Here is a 21,828-nt window from a genome sequence, read left to right as displayed (position 1 = left end):
GATCTGGGAACAACAGAGTCTGTGTGCTGACTGCTGACTAAGCTATGAGAACGTGAAAACCCACGCAGTGGAGATACTCCTTAAAATTCAGAGCCCGATTCCCAACACCCAAAGGGTTGAGAAACAAAACGGGGGGGAGGGTTACCATTACTTACATACATACGCCGAGCCATCTATGCAAAAGGAAGAATCATGTCAGACAACTACAGTTTGGCATGTACATGATTTATAGGCTTTAAATTGCAATTGCAGGACTGCTTGTATCATCATTGTACTTCAAATGCTCTACTCCAGATTACCTGCAGACTTGTGCTCTGATCAGAGAAAGGAGAGCTAAAGAAACACGTGACAATGCTCATGACTGTCTCAGTTACATAACGCTCCAGGATGGTATCCGCATGCTTCCTGTCACTGGTGTTGTTGCACACCTAGGCAAGGAACAGAAAAGATATTAGCATAACGCAGAAGCCACTGGATCACACTCCTACATGTGGGCAACAGGTGTCATATATTCACTGCATGCTGTGTTGACTTAATCACCCAGACCCATGACATAAAATAAAGCAGAAAAGCACCTCTATTGATTGCATTGTCTGATAACAGTTGGCCATAGTGCCTTTAATGCCGAATACATCGGGGCTTACCCTACAGATGTCCACCAGGAAGTTCTCAAACAGCTTCCACATATGGTTGGAGGTGTAAATCTCCTTCATCTCCACCTCTGTGTCGACGTAGCAGTGGTTTAGGAAGTTGATGTAGGCAATCTTCACCTATTGAGGCCCAAACAAACAAACTTAATAAGGAACTTCGTGATGGGTGAACTGGGGATCCGCGGATTGGAACTAGCCCTCAAACACCTAGTGTAAGCATGCATGTCCGGAGTGTGTGCAGCAACATGTGTTCCTCAGAATTTTAATAACGGGGTCAGAACCTACAAAAGTTACACACGCTGTGTCCTTGTATATACCAATACCTTAATGTATTGGACATCTGGAACCCCTATCTTATTAGCAGCTGCGACTTATTTTCACCTACTGTAACAGGAACTACCACAGAAGCGGTTTTGAGTACATTGCCATGTGTTCATAGAGTATGTCGGTCTGTGGACAGATTTTGTCACCGCAATAGCATCACAACATGAAAGTCATGAAACTTCGAAAAGGGTATGTAGTTGAGATCAAAGTGAAGATGTAGGAAGCAGGAAGCCATTTCCCCCCAGCTTTAGTGAGCTAAAGTACACACACATAGACACACATTAACCTTGCCTCTCATCGCTATCAGTTTGTTCACTGCACAAAGATTCCGAATACTAAATAAGACACATTTCAACTGAAAATAATTACTATAAGCCGTCTTGCGATGGGATCACAAAATGGGGCAGGAGCGTAAAGTGTGTGCGTGCATGGGGGGGGGGGGACTGGCCCAAACTTCCGACGCCCTTGCTCTGACTACACCCATCTTCAAACGGACTTCATTTTGATCTTGGTTACACACCCGTAAAGTATTGCACGATTGAGACACACAGATTCACAAAGTGAAAACAAAGCCAACCGCACAATGTTCCGGCTGATAAAAATCCTACTCGTACCTCAGGGATGCAGTCTTCATGGGTGACGACCCGTACGATATCATCCAGGGGCAGCAGGGAGTTACACTTGATCTCAGTGTAGACGTTCTTGCCCTCAGTGCAGACAGCCAGCAGTTCTACCAGGTGGATGTGGTACATTAGGGGGCTGTTCTCATCCATGCGGTCCCGCTCTGAACGCATCATCTGGATGAGGGTCTGGAAGGAGGAGCGGTCGTTGTAGAAGACCAGGATGTCCTCGCCCGAGTTCACCATCTGGAGTGGAGAAGATTACACAATATTTGTGTTTCTGCTTTAGTCTGTCTCTCCTCTGTAGTAGGAACTACCAGCGTTAGAAAAAAGTTATTTTGTCTGTATAAAGATCACAGAACAGACCTCAGCCATGACGATGTCCTGACACTTCTTTATGAACTTGTTCTCGGCCTTCACGATGGTTTGAAGGAACTTGAGATATTGGACATGTCGACCATGAGTCTCGGTGCAGTGAACAAAGTGCTGAACCACTCGCTCGTTGATCTCACTGCACAGCTGGAAGTTATTCATGAAGATGTGCTGCATGGTGACTGCCTCTAGAATCTGAAAGAGTTGGGGAGAAAAGGAAACAAGAAGAGCAATCGGTGAAAATGAATAAAGTCACGTGTGAACTTTGGATTTGTTTCCCCTCCGCCCCCCAAAAAATGTCAACTGTAGAATTTTGTTGCGTGTGAGTAAACATGGGGTGCCTGTACTACTCACCCCTGGGTTGAGGAACAAGTTGATATGCTTGTGAAGAAGAACCTGATTCTGCTGATTCCCCGCGCAGAAATTCTGCAGGAACTCGTGAGCCAGTTTCATGATCTCCTGCATTCGGACATCCTCACCCTAATGCAGATAACATTCATGAGACTTTTTATTTCCGGTACATTAAAAGGGATAGCTTGTTTATTTTTTTAAGTGGGATTGTGCAAGATATGCATCCATCATCAGTGTATGTCCCACAGGGGTAATGTGAGCTCAATTTAATTTCAAAATGTTCCCTCAAAAAGGAGTTTGGTGGTTTTGAAAAGAGCTTAGATGGATATAACAGCTTCAGTTCCCCCATCAGGGAAGGGCCATCTGTTGGCAAGGTAAAGCGTGGAAATTATTCTCAATACAGCGTACACTTTTTGCTGCTTTCCCCCCGTCCACAGCAGCAAATTGCTTTTCTCCTGTGCTGGTACTCCCAACTGGGGCAGTGCTGACTGCCGTCTACTGTAGATGATACACCGAATATGGAGAAGTACCTCATACAACCACTTCAAACCATCCAGACTATTCCTTTAATGGGGAACTTGCAGTGCAACGTGTGAACGCTGTAGAGAGCTTTACATATTCCTAATTATTCTACAGTTATACAATATTCATTTGCAATGTTGCACCTTCTCATAGGGGATCTGTAGGAGCTCCAGGACTACACTGTGAGCTCCCATGTTCCTCAGCAGCCTCTGCTGCTGTTTCCTACTCTTCTTCCCTGAGCTCCCCTCCTGGACACAAAGCCTACTGAGACGCAGAAGAACCTGAAAAAAACACACAAAGCAGGAGGATTTTATTTGCAGGCAACAAATCACAAACCTGAAAATACAAGATTATTTTTTTCAAAGGGGCATACCTCTTTTACAACCCTGTAGTTGTAACTGCTGGTGCTTTCTGACTTCTTCTTGTCTGAAGCAGGCGAGTCTCCCTGTTAAACAAGCAATATAGGAGAAAATGTCCATTAAGTGTTGTAGCATAACTCTATATTGAGGCAAATTAGGCATTTATTGAATTCTCCGTCTTAGTCAGTTCAAGAAATGTTTCATGTTATCATCATCTCCTACCTTGTTTTTGCTCTCAGACTCTGAAGGCCCATCTCCGTCCATCCCATCTTCCCCTTGCCTCTTATAAACCCACAGTTCAGACTTCTCTACAATGGAACGCAGCTGGTCCAAATCTGACTTGATCTGCTTGTAGTTGTCCACATCCTGACTGGTCACCAGCAGCTGGACCTGAATTTAGGTGAAGAGGGGTGTAGATTTGCATCACTTGTGAAGCCGGGAGGTGTGCATTGTCATATTCAGATTATTATGTGGTGAGGCCTACTTGTTTGAAGGCCATGAGGACCTCCTGCCTCTGGCTAAAGTGTCTGAAGAGCAGGTGAAGCGCTCCAGACACGAGAGGAGGGTAATCGTGCATGGTCAGGTGCAGCAGGACCCTCAGGAATGTACGACCACCGTGGTCATCCAGGTCTAGCGGAGTGTTCTCCTCACTACAAAGTCATTGGAGCAGAAATTTCATTATTATTGCTTCATCTTAAAGCTTTCACCTCAAAATAGCTCAGGAAAGTCCAGCAAGCTACGGATTACCTTCCTCCAAAAATCCCCTCTGCCTGCTCCTCGATGTTCTCAAAGTCAAGATTTCCTAGTGTTATTAAAAGAAACCAATTTCAACATTTGTATGAGGCAAACTTGTAAATAACAATGAAATGAAGGTGAAAGGTGAAAGTAATATAAAATACGATGGCTCTGTCCCATTCAGTGTCCCAGTAAGCGATGAGTCAGCACGCACAATACCACCATGTCTGCTATAAATAAGAATAAGTGCATTAAATCAAGTGGCATCATACCTGGCATGTTATTGCTTCCATTCTGACTGGCAGCATTGTCCGCTTGTGGGTTGATCTCATCAAACTCTCGTTTGAAAATGCAAAGCAGGCAGGAGATCCTGTAGTCTAGCCGCACATTCAAAATGAACTGAAGGAAAACATTTAAAAAAAATAAAATAAAAAAAAAATCACGATACAGATTTAAAAAAGTGTTTTCTGACAAAGAAGAACCAGTTATCCTGATGTCCTACCTGCAGGATCTCAATGACCTTGAGCTTTGTGTCCATGACCATGATGTCTTCTCTCTCCGGTTCAATCTGTGTCTTAGCCACATCTCCCTCTGGCTGATGAGTTGGTGTGGTGGGCAACAAGCCGCCTCCTCGCAGCACTACCTGGGTCATCAACTCCCCGACTCCGTGAATGGACTTCATCACATTACTGCCAGCTGCAGTACATGCAACAACAGAGCGATGAGGACATTCAAATCCACACAAATTATGACTATTTGTGTGAATTGGTCTTACATTTGGATAAGAGACCCGGTGAAATAACAGTAAAAGAAATGAGATTTTGTATTTGTGTATATATATATATATATATATATATATATATATATATATATATATATATATATATATATATATATACACACACATACACATATACACATATACATATACAGTGCTGGGCAAAGATGAACAAATGTAAATCGATTAATCGCATTATTTTTGTGTGATTAACAGCGATTAATCACATTATGCTCAAAATTCAATAATTAATTAAAAACTAGTGTATTACATGCTTTTATTTTAAAGTAATGTTATCAGAAATATAACAGGCACTCTCAGAGCAATAGCAAGTTAACAGCATTACAGTGCATGTTCAGTAGTACGGGTCCCTGTTAGAGTGAAGTAAAGTGGGCTAGCACACAGCTGTAATTTACTGTGCAGGGGACCTTTTAGTCTGTACAGCCTGTGGATTTCTTTTTGGAGAATCTCAGTCAAAGAAAAATACATGCAGGTTGAGCAATTACCCACAGTGGGTTTAAGTGGCCCACAACCTTTCTGCATTTGGCCAGGACTTTGTCAAACGCACTGCAATCATATTTCTTTCACCACTAGGTGTGCTGACTTTATTGTAAACGGTGCACTGCTGTGCAACATGATTACAATGTTCCGTGCAGGTTTCTGCTAAATGTCAGTGTCTCGCTTGGTTAGTTAGTTAGTTTGTTGAATTACTGTTTCTGTCAAGAAGGAGTCTGGTGGCTTTGAAGGAGGCACATATAACTGCTTTAATTCCCCATCAGAAAGGGATGTCTGATGGGGAATTATTAATAATAATTTCTCCAATAGGGTGACGTTTCAATCGCAAAGGTAATACACTGACTCTGGATAAGTACCTCATATACCACAATTAAAACACAAAAACTATCCCTATAAATTAGTTGAGAAGTTAAATGATCAGATGATTTAACTAACTAAACTGGTGCTTGAATAATGTGTTTGACAAAGAGAAAGGGAACTAAAAGCTAAAAGTACAAATGACAATATTGGCTCTCTTTGTACGGTGATGCACCATAAAATAGCCAAAAAGAGCTGGATGCTCACCTTTGTTTTCCTCTCCCTTCTCTATCTTGTTGATTGGATAAATGGTGTTGACATGGACACAGTCTAAAATGTTAAGTAAGATCTTCGTCAGTCGAAGCAGGTCGCTGAAGTTGTAGAAACCAAAGTATATGAGGTTCCGTGCCAGGTTCACCACCTATGGACAAGAACATTTAGAACCATGATTTAGAGCTGAATTAAACCAATGTGACCACTCATCTGTTCACACCATCCACAAAGAGACAGTACCTCAAAGGTAAGCTTGTTTTTCTCCCTGTCAGAGAAGGGGATGTTCTGTGACACCACCTCTCTCAGGTAGTTCTCCACAAAATCCATTGTGAGGCAGAACCGCTCTTTGATCTCATCTCTGGTGGTTCCATCGTTGTCATAGCTGGATAATTAGAGGAGAAATGAGCAAGGGGACGTAGTTGGAATGGTAGCAAAAGTCAATTGAAAGATGGGACGAACTCACTCATCAATAGCGATCTTAGAGGGAATCTCAGACCAAAGGCGGGCGTATTTGACGGGTGTGACCTGCTCCTGAGGGTCACGGTCCACGTGCATGTGCAGCATCAGACGGCAGAAGGACGCCCGCAAGTCAAAGGGCAGGTCCTCATCCGACATACAGCGCAGGATCAAATCCACATCCAGCTGACAAGAGATCTTGTTGATGGCCAGGTACTGACGGTCCAGACACATCCGGGCAAAGAGGTTCAGCTGGCACCTGTGAGGCAATATCATGCGAGTTGGGAATTATTAGCTTTGTCTTTTTTGTTCATGAGAATTTAGTTTTTGTCATATTCCATGTCTGTTTAACAAAATAGTATACGTTTTCTCATGTTCAAAACCTAAGAAATCTCACCTATAGTAGCTGACCACCTCCTGGTCCTCCTTCTGGCCCTCCTTGGCGTCCTGAGCCAACTCCCTGACGCTCTTACTCCGGATCTCCTTACAATTGTCTTTCCAGAACAGCCAGACCTCCTCTTCATCCTCCGGCTCCACTGGACTATCCCCATTCGCCGTCGTCTCAATTTCAAACCTCGACAGGACCAATCTGGTGAAAGGCACAGCTGTCATTTCTAAAAGCTCATTTCAGTTTAAGAATAAAATACAATAAAAAATAAAACGAATATAAATGAGCGGCTAACTTGGTTTCGATGAGGATGTCGGCATTGGTAGGGTCCAGCACTGAGTTGCAGATGAGCTCCTGTGTCACAGGGATGGACTTTTGCATGGACACACAAAGATCTGAGAGGTAGTCCAGAAACCTGTGTACAGAACACAATCAATTACATTTTTTGGCACTTGGGGGATTTAAGGTAAAAAAATATATTTTTAAAAAAAAGACCCAAAAAACAATGACATCGCATCTCAAATATTGAGAAGCATTCTCAAAATAATGACTTAGTATTGCAACAATAAAGAAACTTATTTTTAGATAAGTCATTATTTTGAGATATTAAGTCATTATTTTGAGATATTAAGTCATTCTTTTTCAATACTAGGTTATTATTTTGAGGTCCTAAGTCATTATTTTTGAGATAATAAGCAGAAATGGGCTTCCATCTTTAAGAGGTATGCATGGTCAATTCAGATTATATTACAGGAAGTACAGGAAATATCAATGCATTTTTGCCCCCACTTTTTCAGTTCTATAACATTTCAAACTGTGAGGCCGTCCTTTGTCCAAACTTCTGGATCGACCCGATTCAGATATCCTTTACAGAACTTGAGGACTTTTAACACAACACATGCACACACTAACTGTCAGCAAATTACTTGCTGTGCCAAGGTCATGCACAAGCAGTTCCACTCATACTCCTCTGCACACATTTGAATACATTTACATAGATTTACATTCCTCAGGGGTCGTTATACAAACACGTCTGACCAAAATTGCCCAGACACTTCGATGCCAGTTTCTGATACCAGCCAGGGCCCGTCCCCTTCCTGTGAGCCTCACCTCGGCTCCCGGTTCTTCCTCACTAGGGTCACAAATGTGTCTATCTCAGCAGCAGTGATGTGTTTCTCCAGCAGCTTGCGGTTGTTGTGGAGCAGAGCCGTTATTGTGTCTTCTGCCAGCACATCATACCCGATCTGCTTTTGCATGAAGCGGAATTGCTTGGCTATGTATTCCTGTGGCGACAAGGGAAGAGGGGATGATTACTGCCAAGATAAGGCCGGAGTATAAAGGGGCCGGAGTGGAGTTGTTGAGTAAACCAAACCTGGTTCTTCCTGTAATCCTGCTGGGAATGCCTCAACACCCTATAGCACAGCCTGCAAATATGTCTAAATGGAGCGTGGCGCTGGTCTCCAAGCTCCTCCAGTCGCAGCATAGGACCATCGCCACTGTCTGTGAACGGGGCTTGGAGAAGTTTGAAAATCTGAAACAGAAATAGAGAATTTGAATACCGGAAAGAAAAAAAAAAAGTAGTTAAATCGTACGCTCTAACAAAATCAGTGCAGTTACAGTCTCAGAGGTTTAATGCCAACCTGCTTCAGGATATTCTGCTCTCTCATGAGTTTCTGTCTCTCTCTGTTGGGTTTGTTCACCATGATCTCCAAAACATCCTGCCCACTGTTGGGGATGTCCACCACAAAGAATACTAGATCCTCCAGGAGCTTGGTCACAAACCTGAGTGTGAGTGTACAAGTCAAACACTTTACGGACCACTTTGAAAACTTTGAAGAATTTCAGCAGCCACTTGGTGGTCGTCCTTTCATCAAATATTTCCGAATATACACATACTGTACCTTCTTTCATTTTGGGTAATGGTGCCCTTTTCAAGCTTGCCAGCGATGGACGCCAACACTTTACTCGCATCATTGGCAAAGTCTAAATCACGCACTTCTGCTGGTGGCACTGGTACGATGGCAAACGCTTCCTTGTCCTCTTTTACCGCTGATGTTCCAATCTGGAAAATTCAGTATAAGTATATCTGTTCAGGAAACGTCTTCACCGCGGCATGAGCTGCACTCACCCGTAACATAACCGGTTTCTCCTCCTCTTGGTCGATGGGGTTGTTGGTGCTGTGAACCCACGTGTTGGTGCACAAGTGTCTTAGCCTCACATAGGAGCTCCTACAATAGAGGGACAGAGGAGATTGGCGGAGATGATTACAAAAATAAATCAACGTGCAGGTTTGTCTTATCAGAGCATAGTTTTAGCACCATTCCCGTGTGTGTGCGCTACTTTTCAGAAGGCACATTCAGACAGGCTCATGAAGAAGGGTACCTCCATGGGAGGGTTGATATTGTTTTTGAGGGCCACTGTCCACCTCAGGGAATGGACGTGAAAAAATATTAGGTCCTACCTAATTAGCTTTGAAAATAAGATCATATAGAATAGCCTAAATGTGTGGGATTTGGTAAAGAGATCAAATCCTTTTGGGAAATGTTACCGTTTTCCCCAGATTCCCCAGTCAGAAATTAATACATGCCTTCGGACAGACCGTTGTATTTATTTATTTTTTTACATATTTAGTGTAGTCTGAATTATGTCAACAGCTATTTTGGCTCAATTATTTAGCAGCTATGGGATCAAATAACGTAATCATGATCCCATAAGCGTACTGGGCAAAACTAAGCAAGGGGTAGCAAGGTGGCGTCTTTTTTTCAAAGCTTTGTCTGAGGCAAGGCACACAGTCACAGACTCTGAAAACCCCCAGTTTAGAGTCCAGGCCCACTAAACCATCTGCTGGTCTTCAAACAGTAAAGAAACACCAATATCTGTGTCTCAAAGGTCAGCAGCTACAAGTTTGACAGGATTGATTGTATTCATGGAGCACAACAAGAACGAGCAGCAAGGACAAAGAAATGACGATACCTATAGTCTCCACTTGGTTTAAACAGTGTCACGAGTAACAGACTTGATTTGGTGGACTTGATTCAACATAATTCCCTAGAACATGATGAATATCCCCACAAACATTGATGAATGAAACAGAAAAGGGTGCTTGAGTGTCCAATATTCTAGGGTTTCATAAACGATGATAGTATGATTGCAAAGCAACACCTCTGAGAAACAGTGGCTATAAAAACAGACGGTTATTTATTGCATGTTTGCATTGGTGCAACTAATAAAGTGGGATGTGTATATTGGTATATAAGTTTTTATTGTTGTTACTCAGAGGTAGCCGGTATACAATCAGACTTCCATGGTAGGGAAGAGGCTGCTTACAAAGGCTTCCTCAAGTGTGTGGCATTACAGATTAGCCAGCATTGACCCGTACAGTATCATCTCCCCTCCATTAAGCACTAAACCTTAACACATAGTAAAGTCTGAGCCACTGACGTCATTCATAACTGCTGCACGTGTGGAAAAGTAGGTGTGTGTGTGAAGCTTGTTAGCCCTTTAGGACAGACAGCAGACCGTAGTCATATCCTTGGCAGGCACTACGTTAACACCTACTGAAGCTAACAGGCTTACAGTTTGATTAGCCCCCTGGCTAAAAAGGTAGGAATGGGAGGAGCCAGCAGTCGTAGCCTGCAGCACGCAGGCACGCACCTGACTATGTGAAACAAATGAGGCTTTGACACGAGGCGGAGAGCCTCCGCTTTCATCCAATGAGCGGTGACAGGGACAAGCGTACCATTGTAATGCCAACACAAATATAAAAAGGAACAGACAGAGGGCTTTGTTTTAACAATCAAATATATAACCAAGTATGACTCAGTGCTGGGGATTTTCCTTGACCTCTGTGGCTGGTATCACAACATCCCAAAAACAAGGTGACCAGTACATTCTCACGCACACACGTGATAACACAAGCCCACAGACTTTCCACTTCAGTCACATTATATCTTAAGAAAAGCAACACTAATCTGACCTAACACTGGGCAAAGTCTACATAAAAGCCAAACAATATACCCAATAAAGACACACAACAGTAATTCACTTTTGATCCCTGTAAAAAAATTTAAATAAAGAAAACCCATAGGCCACTAACAGTGTATTATACTGTTGTCTGTGATTCAACCAAAAAAAGAAGAACGATCTTGAATGTCAAGTCAATAATTGACAATAAAAAAATGTTGGTAACCTAGACAACCTAGACAACACACACACACCACACACACACACACACACAGTGTCCATGTCCATAGTTGCAAAAGCAAACAAACTCATCGCCACAGAAACTGCCTTCCTAGTAATGCTCAAAATTCCCCCTTCGTCAAATCATTACCTCTGATTTGTTGTAGTTTTGACATCACTGTGGTTGTGAGGTGTTGTTTGTCATTCCACCCATTTCCCTCCCATATGTTCCAGCATCGCTGATATTATTTTTTTTTTCCACTAACGGGCAGAAACATGGTTTCCCCTGAGAGCTTCTCTGACTTTGTCTCAAGTATCACTTCCTGGGCATGTTTGTACACTGGTCCGGGTATTAAAGAGCCTTGGGTAACACTATATACAGCAATACAATTACAATTTACATTAAAAAAACAAATGGGGTTTTGCCCCCTCAGAAGAAGTACTCCTTGGTGTGTGGGTATACTCTGCATTATACCTGGGCACCATGGAGTCTCCGCCTCTCAGAGTGGTGGGGTCCAGCTCAAAGATGGAGGAGATGTCCATGCCGTCGGGAACTGGCACCAAAGTGTACATGATCTTCTCCTGCGGAGCTCGCAGACGGGCTCGTAAAGCTTCATTATCTGCATCCAGCTAGAGCGAGAAAACACGCAGTGAGAGAGGAAAAAGAGAGAAAGAGAGATAGAGCGATAGGGCAAAGCACTGGATACAAAGAGTGATGTTTACACGTATATAAAGCCACGCTATCAATCCTGAACCACTATGAGGCCAAGCAGGGTGCATGTTTTCACTTTGAGCTACAAGTCACCACTGAAGCTGATTTCACACTCTTAACTGAAGGAGAGCAAACCAGTGAGCTGCCCTTCAGTCATCAATGAAGACTGTTGGGCCTTGTTGGCGCGTGTCGTCGAGAGCAACAGGCGGACACCACGTCCCTGTTGGGTTCAGAGTGGTTTGTACAACGCTGCCGCCTTATGGTGAATTTCATGGAGACACACATCAGCTGAGGGATGACGCCTCAGTGACACCCAGTGGTTATCTACTGCCACTAAACTGAAGGCACAAGCGGCGTTGTGATGCCTGAGGGTGGCGAGAGAGAAACTGGACGGCAGGAGACAGCGTGTGCAGACATGCCAATTACTTTTCTTTGCGCAGCAGCCAAGTAAAGATTTTTGTGACAGTACCTGGAAATTAAAGGGTGTAAAGTCCACCACCTGGAGCAGAGAGCAAAGATTCAGCACATAATTGAACGGGTTAGATTAATAGAAGCGGGGGCAACCGGTGTGAAGTTGCTAAGCACTCAGGAGCAGAAGGGAAGTCTTACCGAGGACCGCAGCTCAGCGCTCTCCTCCTCAAATTCGGCATTCACCTGGGAAACACACTCGGGCTTCAGTCATTTCAAAATTGTAGTCACTGCAGCTAGGCATCCAATTTACCCGTCTAACGCTACATGGCTCTAGCTGATGTACTTTGCCGTTTATAACTGGCCTTTATGCTGCCATGTTAGAAACACAGTATATGAAAAGGCAAATAATCGTATGCATGGGTACAGAGATAAAAAGGTTGACACACACCTCACCCATCTCAGCAGCCATATAACACCCTGTGGCCAAGTGTTTAAACCTGAACAGGCTGTTCCAGTAGCCTGCACCTCCCCTACATGGGTCATGGTGGACCACCTGGAAATGGCAAAAGACATGGAAAAGAAGACATTAATAAGTCGCCTGCCAAATTCCTATAATGCTGCATTACTAGTGTCATCTTGTTTCTACAAACAGAAACATAAACAACTGTCTGTTTTGTTACATTATGTTATGGAATGTAAGGGCACTGTGCTTCTAAAAAATAGGCATTTAAGTTATCTAGTTAATAAAACACCAAAGAGTGAAGCAGCGTTTTATCCCGGAGAACGTGTTGCGCTAACCTCTACTTCCCACAGTGCTTTGCTGCTGGTGGCAGAAGTGGCCGACTGCCGGCCGGTTGTGCGAAGGAAAACATACTGCTTCTTCCTGTGGTCGTCACAAGTGAGGAACTTCTCTTGCTCTGCATGGAACAACCGGACGACATCTCCCTGCCGTTACATACAAAACACACACGCAAAGTGTGTGAAGGATTAAAAAGTTAATTTTTTCTCACGTATGTCAATGTTTTAGTTTTTAATTTTTATTTTGACAATGTGTTTTAACATGTTGGCTTAGAAGATGCATTTCAGAATTATTGTAATTTAATGTTGCACAAAAACCTGGAGGTACCTACCCCTTTGAGTATTGTTTCCTTGTTGTCACTCCATTTCATGAACAGAACAACTTTCCAACTCGTGTTGCAATTAACGGAATTAACCTGCCAGGCAGAGGAGTGTGTGAATGTCTCAGACACATAATAATGGCTTTCAAACCTGAGCTTCTGTTTCCACTTTAATGAAGTGTCTTATTGACCTCATTGCATCCGGGGTTGTCGACTAGCTGGTGGCTGCTGGCGTGAAGAGGCTGGCCTGCATTCACAGGGTTAAGAACCACTTTATCTCCAATCACCACCTGCAGGAGCAGAACAAATAAATACACAGAACACACTGCATGCATTCAACAAAAAATCAAAAGGAATACGTAACCATGGTGCAGTATGGACTAGAAATTAAGTGTCAATTAACATCCTTAAATACAGACTCCATCTCTAAAAGTGCAAAAGAAAATCTTTGAACAAGATTAAACTGGAGCTCTAAGAGACACTGACTGAGCACAATTTATTTTTACAGACCAAAAGTATGTCACGTCCCAAGATATCAGCCATCATTCCTCAATTCCTTTTCTTCACAAGGTGAACACCAATGGGAGGTCATGCACGCCTCCAGATAAGCACTAGGGGGAGTCGTGGACCCTGGACCATATTGTGAGTGAAACGACCCCGGGGTCAAGGTGAGAGTCACTGAGGTGCAGGCCCGACACCGAGCGTCACTCAATGAATGATGAATCACTCAAGCAGCGAGAAAAAATAAGTTTGGTTCTGAATCTAATCATCAATTCAATTCAATTTCTTTTGAAGACTCAAAATCCCCAAATTAGCCTCAGAGAGCATCAGTAAATTACTTTCCTTTGAGAGTGCACGCTTTATGAGAAACTCTATAAAAGAGATCCAGTGTGCTGGCAAGCAACTGAGGGTTTCGTCCAAACACTTGTTTCAGTCCAGTGACCTCATCGATCAACGTGCATGCGAGGCGATTGCCACCGATGGCAAGAGAAAGTGCACATTAACCTTTGTGTTCTCACTAAATCATTACCTAGCACGTTAGCATCTCTCTCTATTGACCTTGTCTAAGCCACTGGCCTCAACACTGGAAGTGGTCCCCGGCCCGTGGACATTGGACTGCCCTTGTAATTAAAAAGGTTAAGATGTGTGAAACGCAGATGACACATTTCCCCGAGGGGATTAATAAAGTGGGACTTTCAACTTTCGTCAGCCACTAGCAGAAAGTGTGTGCTATTTCCTGACCTGGTGCTCAGATTGGACTAATTGTCATCCTTGAATGAATTCTGTCTCCTAAAAACAAGCTTCATGTGAGCTTACCGATTTCCGTTTTTCAAACCCAATGAAAAGCTTTAAAATGCATCCTTAATTTCCCGCACCCCGCTCTACCCACACTGTCGCCCAGGGATCGCAGCTTGTAGAAGGGCTGGATGTAGAACCAGGATCCCTCGTTTCCCGCGGAGTCCAGAGTCACTCTCATGGCGTTCTTCTCCAACAGTGCGGGTAGCCGCTTGTTCACTGTCAGGTATTTATTGCTTTTCAAGTGCAGCAACTGTTGGCAAAAACAAAACAAAAAACAGCATTAAGACACATGGCTACCTTCGAAAACACAATGCAAAAAGGGGACACCATTAAGGGTTGGAACAGAGATAGAAAGATGTCAGTCTGGTACAACTGGTGTCAAGGGAACGTTGAAAATATGTGTTTAGTTTCTACATTTCTTACTACTTGAAACCTCTTCTCCTTAAATGTTTCTCATGACCTCTGTTGGTTCACCTGTTTTACCAAACAGTTCCCACCCTGTCAAAAATAATCTATTACTGACGAGACCAGCATCATATAAGCTCTGTGTAGTTATTGGGGCCCACGGCAGATTTAGCTAAAAGCCCAACTTAATCCTACAGCGTGATGCATTGTGTTAGAACCGGTGAGTTGGCACCGCAGGGTAGGCCCCGCAGAGGCGTCGGCCCGACGACGCAAAATGCCTACTGCGCCTCTCAGTGTTAGATAATTGTTGATTTAAAAAAAAAAAACTATTTCCAATGACAAGACCAGGAACCAATTAGTGGTCATTATTACTCGAACTAGGACATCCTACATTGTACAGAATGTCCCTCGCGTGTGTCACTGAGCAGGAATGCGTGATATTGGATCCTTGGTTTCAGATGATCTCATACCTGTGAGCGAACCACTCCTGTGCAACGAGCGAAGCACGATAAGACGGTACAACGGACAACACTGAAGCGCGCCTTTGTGCTGTAGCAATTATTTAAAACTGGTCCCACGATTACAACAGACTTGTAGTCATTATCACCAAGCACACAGTGTCGTATCTAGTGTGGAATGTTGCTGCAGATCTGTTTAACCAAAGCGCCTTATCTCATAGGTTCCTGAACACACCTGAATGACATTTCCATACTGGATGACGGATCCCAGCAGCTTGCGGTTTTCAGAATCATTCTGCTTCTTCTCCAGGTCAGCGGCATGCTAAAACACAGATGAGGGAAGACAGAGGGAAACACTGCTATTTATGGGAGAAGTGATGTTGCATTGACATTTCACTTGAATACAAGACTGTAGCTGTGTGTCACGAATACACCAGTCCGTCGTATTCACCACGACAAAAGCCACACTGAGGTGAGGAGGACACTTACATGAAGTTTAGTGAGGAGGAGTGTGTCAGTGGTGCTGTTGCCGCCAGGTTTTGCCGCCTTCCAGAACTGTTTCTGTGCGGAGTATCTGTTCATAGGGCACAGTTTGAAAAGGCAGTCTAGGGGGAAAGAAAAGACAGGAAGAGCCAAACATCATCATTTAGAATGTGTTCTTTTTGACAAAATACGAGGCTGCCTCACCTCATCAGAAAAATAAAAGAGTACATCAATTTGGTGGAATTGGTCCCCTGGTAATATTATTTATATATTAACGGGAAAATAGACACTAAAACTTTACAGTACTTTAGCGGTCATGCACTATGTCCATCTGTGTTAGCTCGCCACTCTGTCAATGTAACGCATGTGTGATTCAGTTGGCAACAGAAAGCAGTACATCCTGCACAAATTCAACAACAACAAGATTAGAAAAATTGGAACCAGTCAGACCCCATTTACCCTCGGACCTGGCTTTAGAGTAATGATAAAAAGTATCGGCTCATGACTATCTGGACAAATGGTACTGCCTCATATTCTCCCGGGGTTCTACACGATTTACTTTATACAATAGCGTATCTATATTAGGGGTAGGGATTATAAAAACGTTGTCCCTCTTCCTCCTAGGCACTACTGAACAAAAATATCCACCTACACACAAAATATCAAAATTCTAATGGAGCCATTATCCCGACCGGAAGAAACATCAACATTTGTGGCCTCTCCTCTCTTGTGCTTCTTTCTCACTAAAAACAGTGTAAAATGCATTGTTCTACTTGACCCTATGAAAATTGTCAATGAAATGTTGCAGATCAAAGGGCACCAGGGATAGACTACCTGCTGGGCTGAGCAGCGTCTGCTCTTTGGGGGGGACAAAGGAGCTGGACCACCAAAGGGCAAATAGCACAGCCAAGTAGCTTTTTTCTGAATTATATTTATTCATGAATATATCAAAATGTTTCCTTCTCAATAATTTGTTGCCTACTGAATGGAGACACTATAGAATGGTAAAGATGGCGACAGCTTTAATGACGTTTATTATTAATAATAATAATAATAATAATAATAATAATAATAATAATAATAATAATAATAAACACTTTATCAATCCCACAGTGGGGAAATTCATCTCTGCATCCTTAGTTATTAAGGAGCAGTAGGCTGCAGTGAAGTGCCCGGGGAACAACTGGGGTTCAGTGTCTTGCTCCAGGACACTTCAACATGAAACTATGGCGAGAGCGGGGATCGAACCGGGTACCTTGTGGTTACGGGACGACCACTCTTCTCCCCCATGAGCTACAGCCAACTCCAATTCTGATGAGCCATAACCAGGCTAAAAACAGCCACGGTGGCTGCATCCTTTCAAATTGTGGCCAACACAAGTGTCTCCAGCGGTTAGCCATCATGGATGGGGGTGGAGGACAGGCAGAGAGGAGGCCAAGGACCGACGGAGAACATCTGTCTGACCGGGATGAGCAATTGGGGTGATGGCACAAAGAAGAAAATAAACCGGGTATGCATGTGAATTTCATGCACAGGGAGGTATTTGGCGGTCAACAGTGAAAAATGTAGTTCTGTGGTCAAATATAGCTTAGTTTGATCTGCCTAAACACACTTTACAAGGAAGTACAATGCTTTCTGCTGACAATTCCGGAACATATTGCGTTGAATTTGCACAAATCCCATTTATTTCTTACCCGACCTACACATCTGACCCATCTATTTGTGCTCTTTCTGCACACCTAGTTGGAATTTAAGGGATTAACATTTTGAAGCGACCGTAACTGTATTTGGCGTCATTGGGACTTATGTAAACTGGGAAAAAGCACAGGTCGATTTAATAACATCAAAGATGGCCACATTCCACTAAAGAGTCAGTAAGCAAAACCAGTGTGTCAGTGGCGCTAACTCTTGCGTAACTGATCTCCCAAAATTCATCAACTGCAGAGATTAAGCTCGTATTCTGAAACAAAAATGTATTTAGTTTTTTTCTAATTGATGAGTAGATTCCTTTCTGTTGATACAAGACTGGGATGAGCTATTTTTTTTAATTTATTTTTTAAAGTGCCCTGCTTTGTTCAGTCATTTGTGTCCTCCAGAAGAACCCGCTGTGAATAATTAATCGGTTTAACCCTTTGTATTCTGTTTAGCCTTTATCATTCAATAATGAGCGGATGCTGGAGCGGTATCTCTGAGTGATGCCACAATTATGTTTTGTTCAAACGATGACAAATGTCATCAAATTATTTGTATTGATTTTTATCTACATTTCGGGTAGTTCAAACATCTAATAAATACAGGGTTGCTTGACTAAAAGAAATGACGTGTAGTATAGTGGTATGTAGCCATGCCGATTGTTTTGTGTTTTTTAGAGCTCCGTCTGTGAGTTTTCTGCCACCACCATGCAGAGTACAACTCAGCAACCATGTCTTTTACAAGAAACAACATCTTTGTTACTGTAGAAAGTATTGGATGCCCTTATTGATCGGCCGCCGATCGTTATCGTGCAGGAGCTGCACATGTGGTCGCTCAGGCATGAGACACGCCACCAAAACGAAACACGCCGGTGTGCAGCACACAGTTCCGCTTGGCTAAAATAACGGAGCTAACAGCTAACAGCGTTCACAGAAGCTGCATTGAGTCAAGCACGCCATTCAGCAGAATGAGTATTGGGCGAAAGGTAAATCATAGCGTATCGTGATGTGTTCAAATTTGATCATTTAAAATTTACTTAACGAGAAACCTGAATAAGTGCAGCCGTTTGAAGGAGATGTTTTGACAGCATTATAAAATGAGGGAATCGACGATAGGCAATGAGTATCGGCGGCACAAAATAAACTAAAGAAAATAGTCCTTTTTACTCAGACAGCATTGCAGCAAAGGTCCCAAAATGCAGTGCCACACACACAACTTGCATCACAGCTTAAAAATGCAATTTCTTTGCTAACAGGGTACTCTAGAATAGCTATCGATTTCTGGATGAGTTTATGTTGAGCACAGAGACGTGCAACAGACTCCTGCATATTTAGTCTCACTTGATCTCTCAGAGCTTTGTGTGCAGCCGGGGAAAAAAAAAAGCAGTCGACATGCAATCAACCTGTATACACACACGCACACGCGCACACGCACCCGCTTAAGTGTGCTATTAATAATCAACAAGGATGTTAGGATTTAGTCCTCGTACACTTGGCTTCTGTTTAACATTCTGTACTAAATGTGGCATAATGCCCTTGAATAAAAGTGTCTATCATAATAAACACAAGCAATAATAATAGAAACAGTGCAACATGTGGCAGCACGCTTTTATTATTACTTTCATATCTGACATGTTCTACTTTTGCATGGCCATGAGTTACTCTGCTTTGAATATGATTTGAATAGTTCAGTTAGAAACGGACAAGTGAAGTCGTTTCTTTGCATCCCCAAATAGAAAGGCAGCATTTTGTTTCGTTTTGTTTAAACCCATGCAGAAGTATCTACGGTTCACCCGATATATAGAACTCGTCTTGGTAAGAAGAATCGGTGCGTAGGCCTCTGCCTGTACAACTAGCAGGAGATGACAGTTTATCGTTTTATAGTTTGCATTTGTGCCTAGAGCATCAATTTGTGGTAAATAATAATATGATATGGACATCCAATAGGTTCAATAGGTCATATCAGCTGTGCTTGAAGACTGGCGCACAGGGGCATCGGTCCAAAAACAAATTCTGAATGAATTATCTTGGATGTCTTTAGGGGTCAATGTCTTAAAATTCAGATTTCACAATTATCAGGCCTGAAGTCATGAATGCGTCTCAGTATTGAATCCTTGTCTCAATTTCAACGTACAAATTTAAAAATCAGAGAAAATAGAATCGCCCCACTCATTCCCATGACATTAAATCAATCCGATTAAAAGATAATGATTTGTATCATAGCCAACAAGTCCCTTTCTCAAAAGGTTTAGACCAGGAAGTCATGTTTATTGTGTATTATAGAACAATCCCCTCTTGCTGGAGTGTGCTTCAAATGATCTTTCTTTTGCTCTTGATTTAATTTGTTGACTTGTTGTTGTTAAAAGAAAATTAAATAAAAAAAGGCTACGTTAACATGTCTGGATGAGTTGAACAAAATCTGTGAGGTGCAACAGCAATTTGACTGAACAAAGAAATGCTTCTCACTTCAGAGAACACTCCCGAGATTGTTGAAAATAATGTTGTTTACACCTGTGTTGGTCGAGCCCTCCGGCCACAGCACATCGTGCTGTTCAAACACCAACGGTGTCTTCTGCTCTGTGCAAGCGTCCGTCTCAGTTCTAAGAAAAGTACAAATCCCGCTACCGATAATAAGCCGCGCGCTCTGCACCTGCTGTGAACCGGCGAGCAGCAAAGATCGTACGAACGGGACACGCGCTGACATACTGTCACAACAGACCAATCAGCACAACAGCTGCTCTGGTAAATAACAAATTCCAGATGGAACATGGCGTGAACGGCGATTTGATGCGCTACAGTCAGTTCTGCGGTTTGTGCCGAGGCTGTTTGTGCCGAGGTGGTGTTAAAAAGTGTATTAACGAAGAAATATAATAAAAAACACAAAATAAAAGCATCAACAATTAGCACTTCATTCAGGACTTTTTCATGTTCTGTTAGGACTTCTACAGTCTGACAAACGGTTGCATTTTATTCCACCACTCTTGCTATCTTCCTGCTTCACCTATGTTAAGGCAGTGTCTGTTTATACAGGGGACACTTATCATCCATCACGACATGTCTGTCTTGAAAGCTGTATTAATGTTAGTTCTTGGCTGATGTTTATCTTTAAATGCCGGTTCCCAACCTGAAGGGTTATATGGGACAGAAGAAGAAAAACAAAGTTCTGCCTAATAAAGTAGTATCTTTTTTCTTCAGATATATTAAGAGTTTGACCTCTTTGGGCCTCTGACGCTCTACAAATGAAACCACCCAGGAATCATTGGATAATTGGTCACAGCTCGAGACCTTTTGCAACTTGTTACAAGGGGGTCCTTGAGTGGGTCCTGTGTAGAACCAGTACCGTAAAAGCTGTAAAATACACTGTACAATGTAATACCGCTTATTGAACAGATGTTCAGCCTCGTAGGGCTGCGATTGCCATGCAGTGGAGGGCCGAGCGAGGACCAATCATGGCCTGGAAAAATGCTCCAGACCGACCGGCAGACATTTTGGATTTCTGATATATGAAACATTTGAGTCACCAGTCTCCGGCTCTTGCACTATTGTAGCAGAGCCAGGATTGGATTCGGTTCCTTTTTTTCCCCTCTCCGCGTATGAATAACAATGGGGGTGGGTTTTCAGCTGATCAGTTTCATATTTCTTAGATTTTGCCCGGTCACATTTACACAGTTGTGCTGCCGCCCCATGATTGTTTTACGTCTGCACAGCGCGGCCCAGACAGTGACGTCGCATCCACACACACCACATGTATCGGTGAGTGAAGAAGACAACGGCAAGTCCAAAATAAGCTGTGGAACAACCATAGAAACATTTGGAACAGCTAACTTGACATTTTGTAATTCATTCCCATGCATGCTGCTCCGAGTTATAACTGCGCCCGAATCTCCTGCCGACACCGCGGAGCTAAACAGCTAACCGAAGTTGCGTTGACTTACACGCTGCGTTCAAGCTCTACTTAATAAAAATGAGTATTGGGCAAAGATAAATTATAACTCACATGATGTAATCTTATGAAATGTATTTTTTGGCAATAAATTTGAATTTGTATAATTTAATTGCTTTACATTGACTTCGGAATGGTGGACATTATGATGCTCTACCCCCTTCAGAGGCAGTTATATTTACTTTTTAGGAAAAACGAATATACCGTTAAGGTCATACCGCCCAGTACTATTGTGAACCGTACTGGTGTTACATTACAGACCTCCGCTGGCAAACCAACTTCTCCCTACCTACCAAGTTTTTCAAATCTTTATTGACAATTGTCATTAGCGACGGGTTATTTGTTTTTCTATTTTATGCTTACAGTGCGAGCACCCAGGATGTAGCTTGATGATCACACCATGAATTCTACCATACAAAATGAAGTCTGATTGTATAGAAGTCTATGACATTTTTTTTTCTCTTCTCACTAGATTTAATCCCTAA

At 42.8% G+C, this 21,828-nt stretch overlaps 1 protein-coding gene across 4 annotated transcripts in view; it reads right to left on the bottom strand.

Moving 5' to 3' along the window:
- Positions 1 to 21,828, bottom strand: part of itpr1b (inositol 1,4,5-trisphosphate receptor, type 1b) — a 75,143-nt gene that overhangs the window by 46,576 nt on the left and 6,739 nt on the right. For 3 of the 4 annotated variants that reach the window (XM_034531915.1, XM_034531913.1, XM_034531914.1), the window contains exons 4-35: positions 15,716 to 15,831; positions 15,462 to 15,548; positions 14,455 to 14,613; positions 13,256 to 13,354; positions 13,077 to 13,160; positions 12,745 to 12,891; positions 12,395 to 12,499; positions 12,145 to 12,189; positions 12,005 to 12,034; positions 11,299 to 11,453; positions 8,770 to 8,869; positions 8,543 to 8,703; positions 8,282 to 8,423; positions 8,014 to 8,172; positions 7,752 to 7,924; positions 6,937 to 7,056; positions 6,651 to 6,842; positions 6,261 to 6,512; positions 6,038 to 6,179; positions 5,792 to 5,945; positions 4,436 to 4,629; positions 4,206 to 4,332; positions 3,946 to 4,000; positions 3,683 to 3,848; positions 3,421 to 3,588; positions 3,213 to 3,284; positions 2,983 to 3,120; positions 2,321 to 2,446; positions 1,961 to 2,161; positions 1,589 to 1,840; positions 645 to 770; positions 300 to 428 (exon numbers count right to left, since the gene is read on the bottom strand). In XM_034531915.1, the coding sequence (XP_034387806.1) occupies positions 300 to 428; positions 645 to 770; positions 1,589 to 1,840; positions 1,961 to 2,161; positions 2,321 to 2,446; positions 2,983 to 3,120; positions 3,213 to 3,284; positions 3,421 to 3,588; positions 3,683 to 3,848; positions 3,946 to 4,000; positions 4,206 to 4,332; positions 4,436 to 4,629; positions 5,792 to 5,945; positions 6,038 to 6,179; positions 6,261 to 6,512; positions 6,651 to 6,842; positions 6,937 to 7,056; positions 7,752 to 7,924; positions 8,014 to 8,172; positions 8,282 to 8,423; positions 8,543 to 8,703; positions 8,770 to 8,869; positions 11,299 to 11,453; positions 12,005 to 12,034; positions 12,145 to 12,189; positions 12,395 to 12,499; positions 12,745 to 12,891; positions 13,077 to 13,160; positions 13,256 to 13,354; positions 14,455 to 14,613; positions 15,462 to 15,548; positions 15,716 to 15,831 (4,376 nt within the window). The remainder of the gene's footprint in view (positions 1 to 299; positions 429 to 644; positions 771 to 1,588; positions 1,841 to 1,960; positions 2,162 to 2,320; positions 2,447 to 2,982; positions 3,121 to 3,212; positions 3,285 to 3,420; positions 3,589 to 3,682; positions 3,849 to 3,945; positions 4,001 to 4,205; positions 4,333 to 4,435; positions 4,630 to 5,791; positions 5,946 to 6,037; positions 6,180 to 6,260; positions 6,513 to 6,650; positions 6,843 to 6,936; positions 7,057 to 7,751; positions 7,925 to 8,013; positions 8,173 to 8,281; positions 8,424 to 8,542; positions 8,704 to 8,769; positions 8,870 to 11,298; positions 11,454 to 12,004; positions 12,035 to 12,144; positions 12,190 to 12,394; positions 12,500 to 12,744; positions 12,892 to 13,076; positions 13,161 to 13,255; positions 13,355 to 14,454; positions 14,614 to 15,461; positions 15,549 to 15,715; positions 15,832 to 21,828) is intronic. The other variant, XM_034531916.1, reaches the window with a different exon arrangement.

Source organism: Cyclopterus lumpus, chromosome 5 (assembly GCF_009769545.1).
Source record: "Cyclopterus lumpus isolate fCycLum1 chromosome 5, fCycLum1.pri, whole genome shotgun sequence".
Lineage (NCBI taxonomy): Eukaryota > Metazoa > Chordata > Actinopteri > Perciformes > Cyclopteridae > Cyclopterus > Cyclopterus lumpus.
This window is presented reverse-complemented; position numbering and strand designations above follow the sequence as displayed.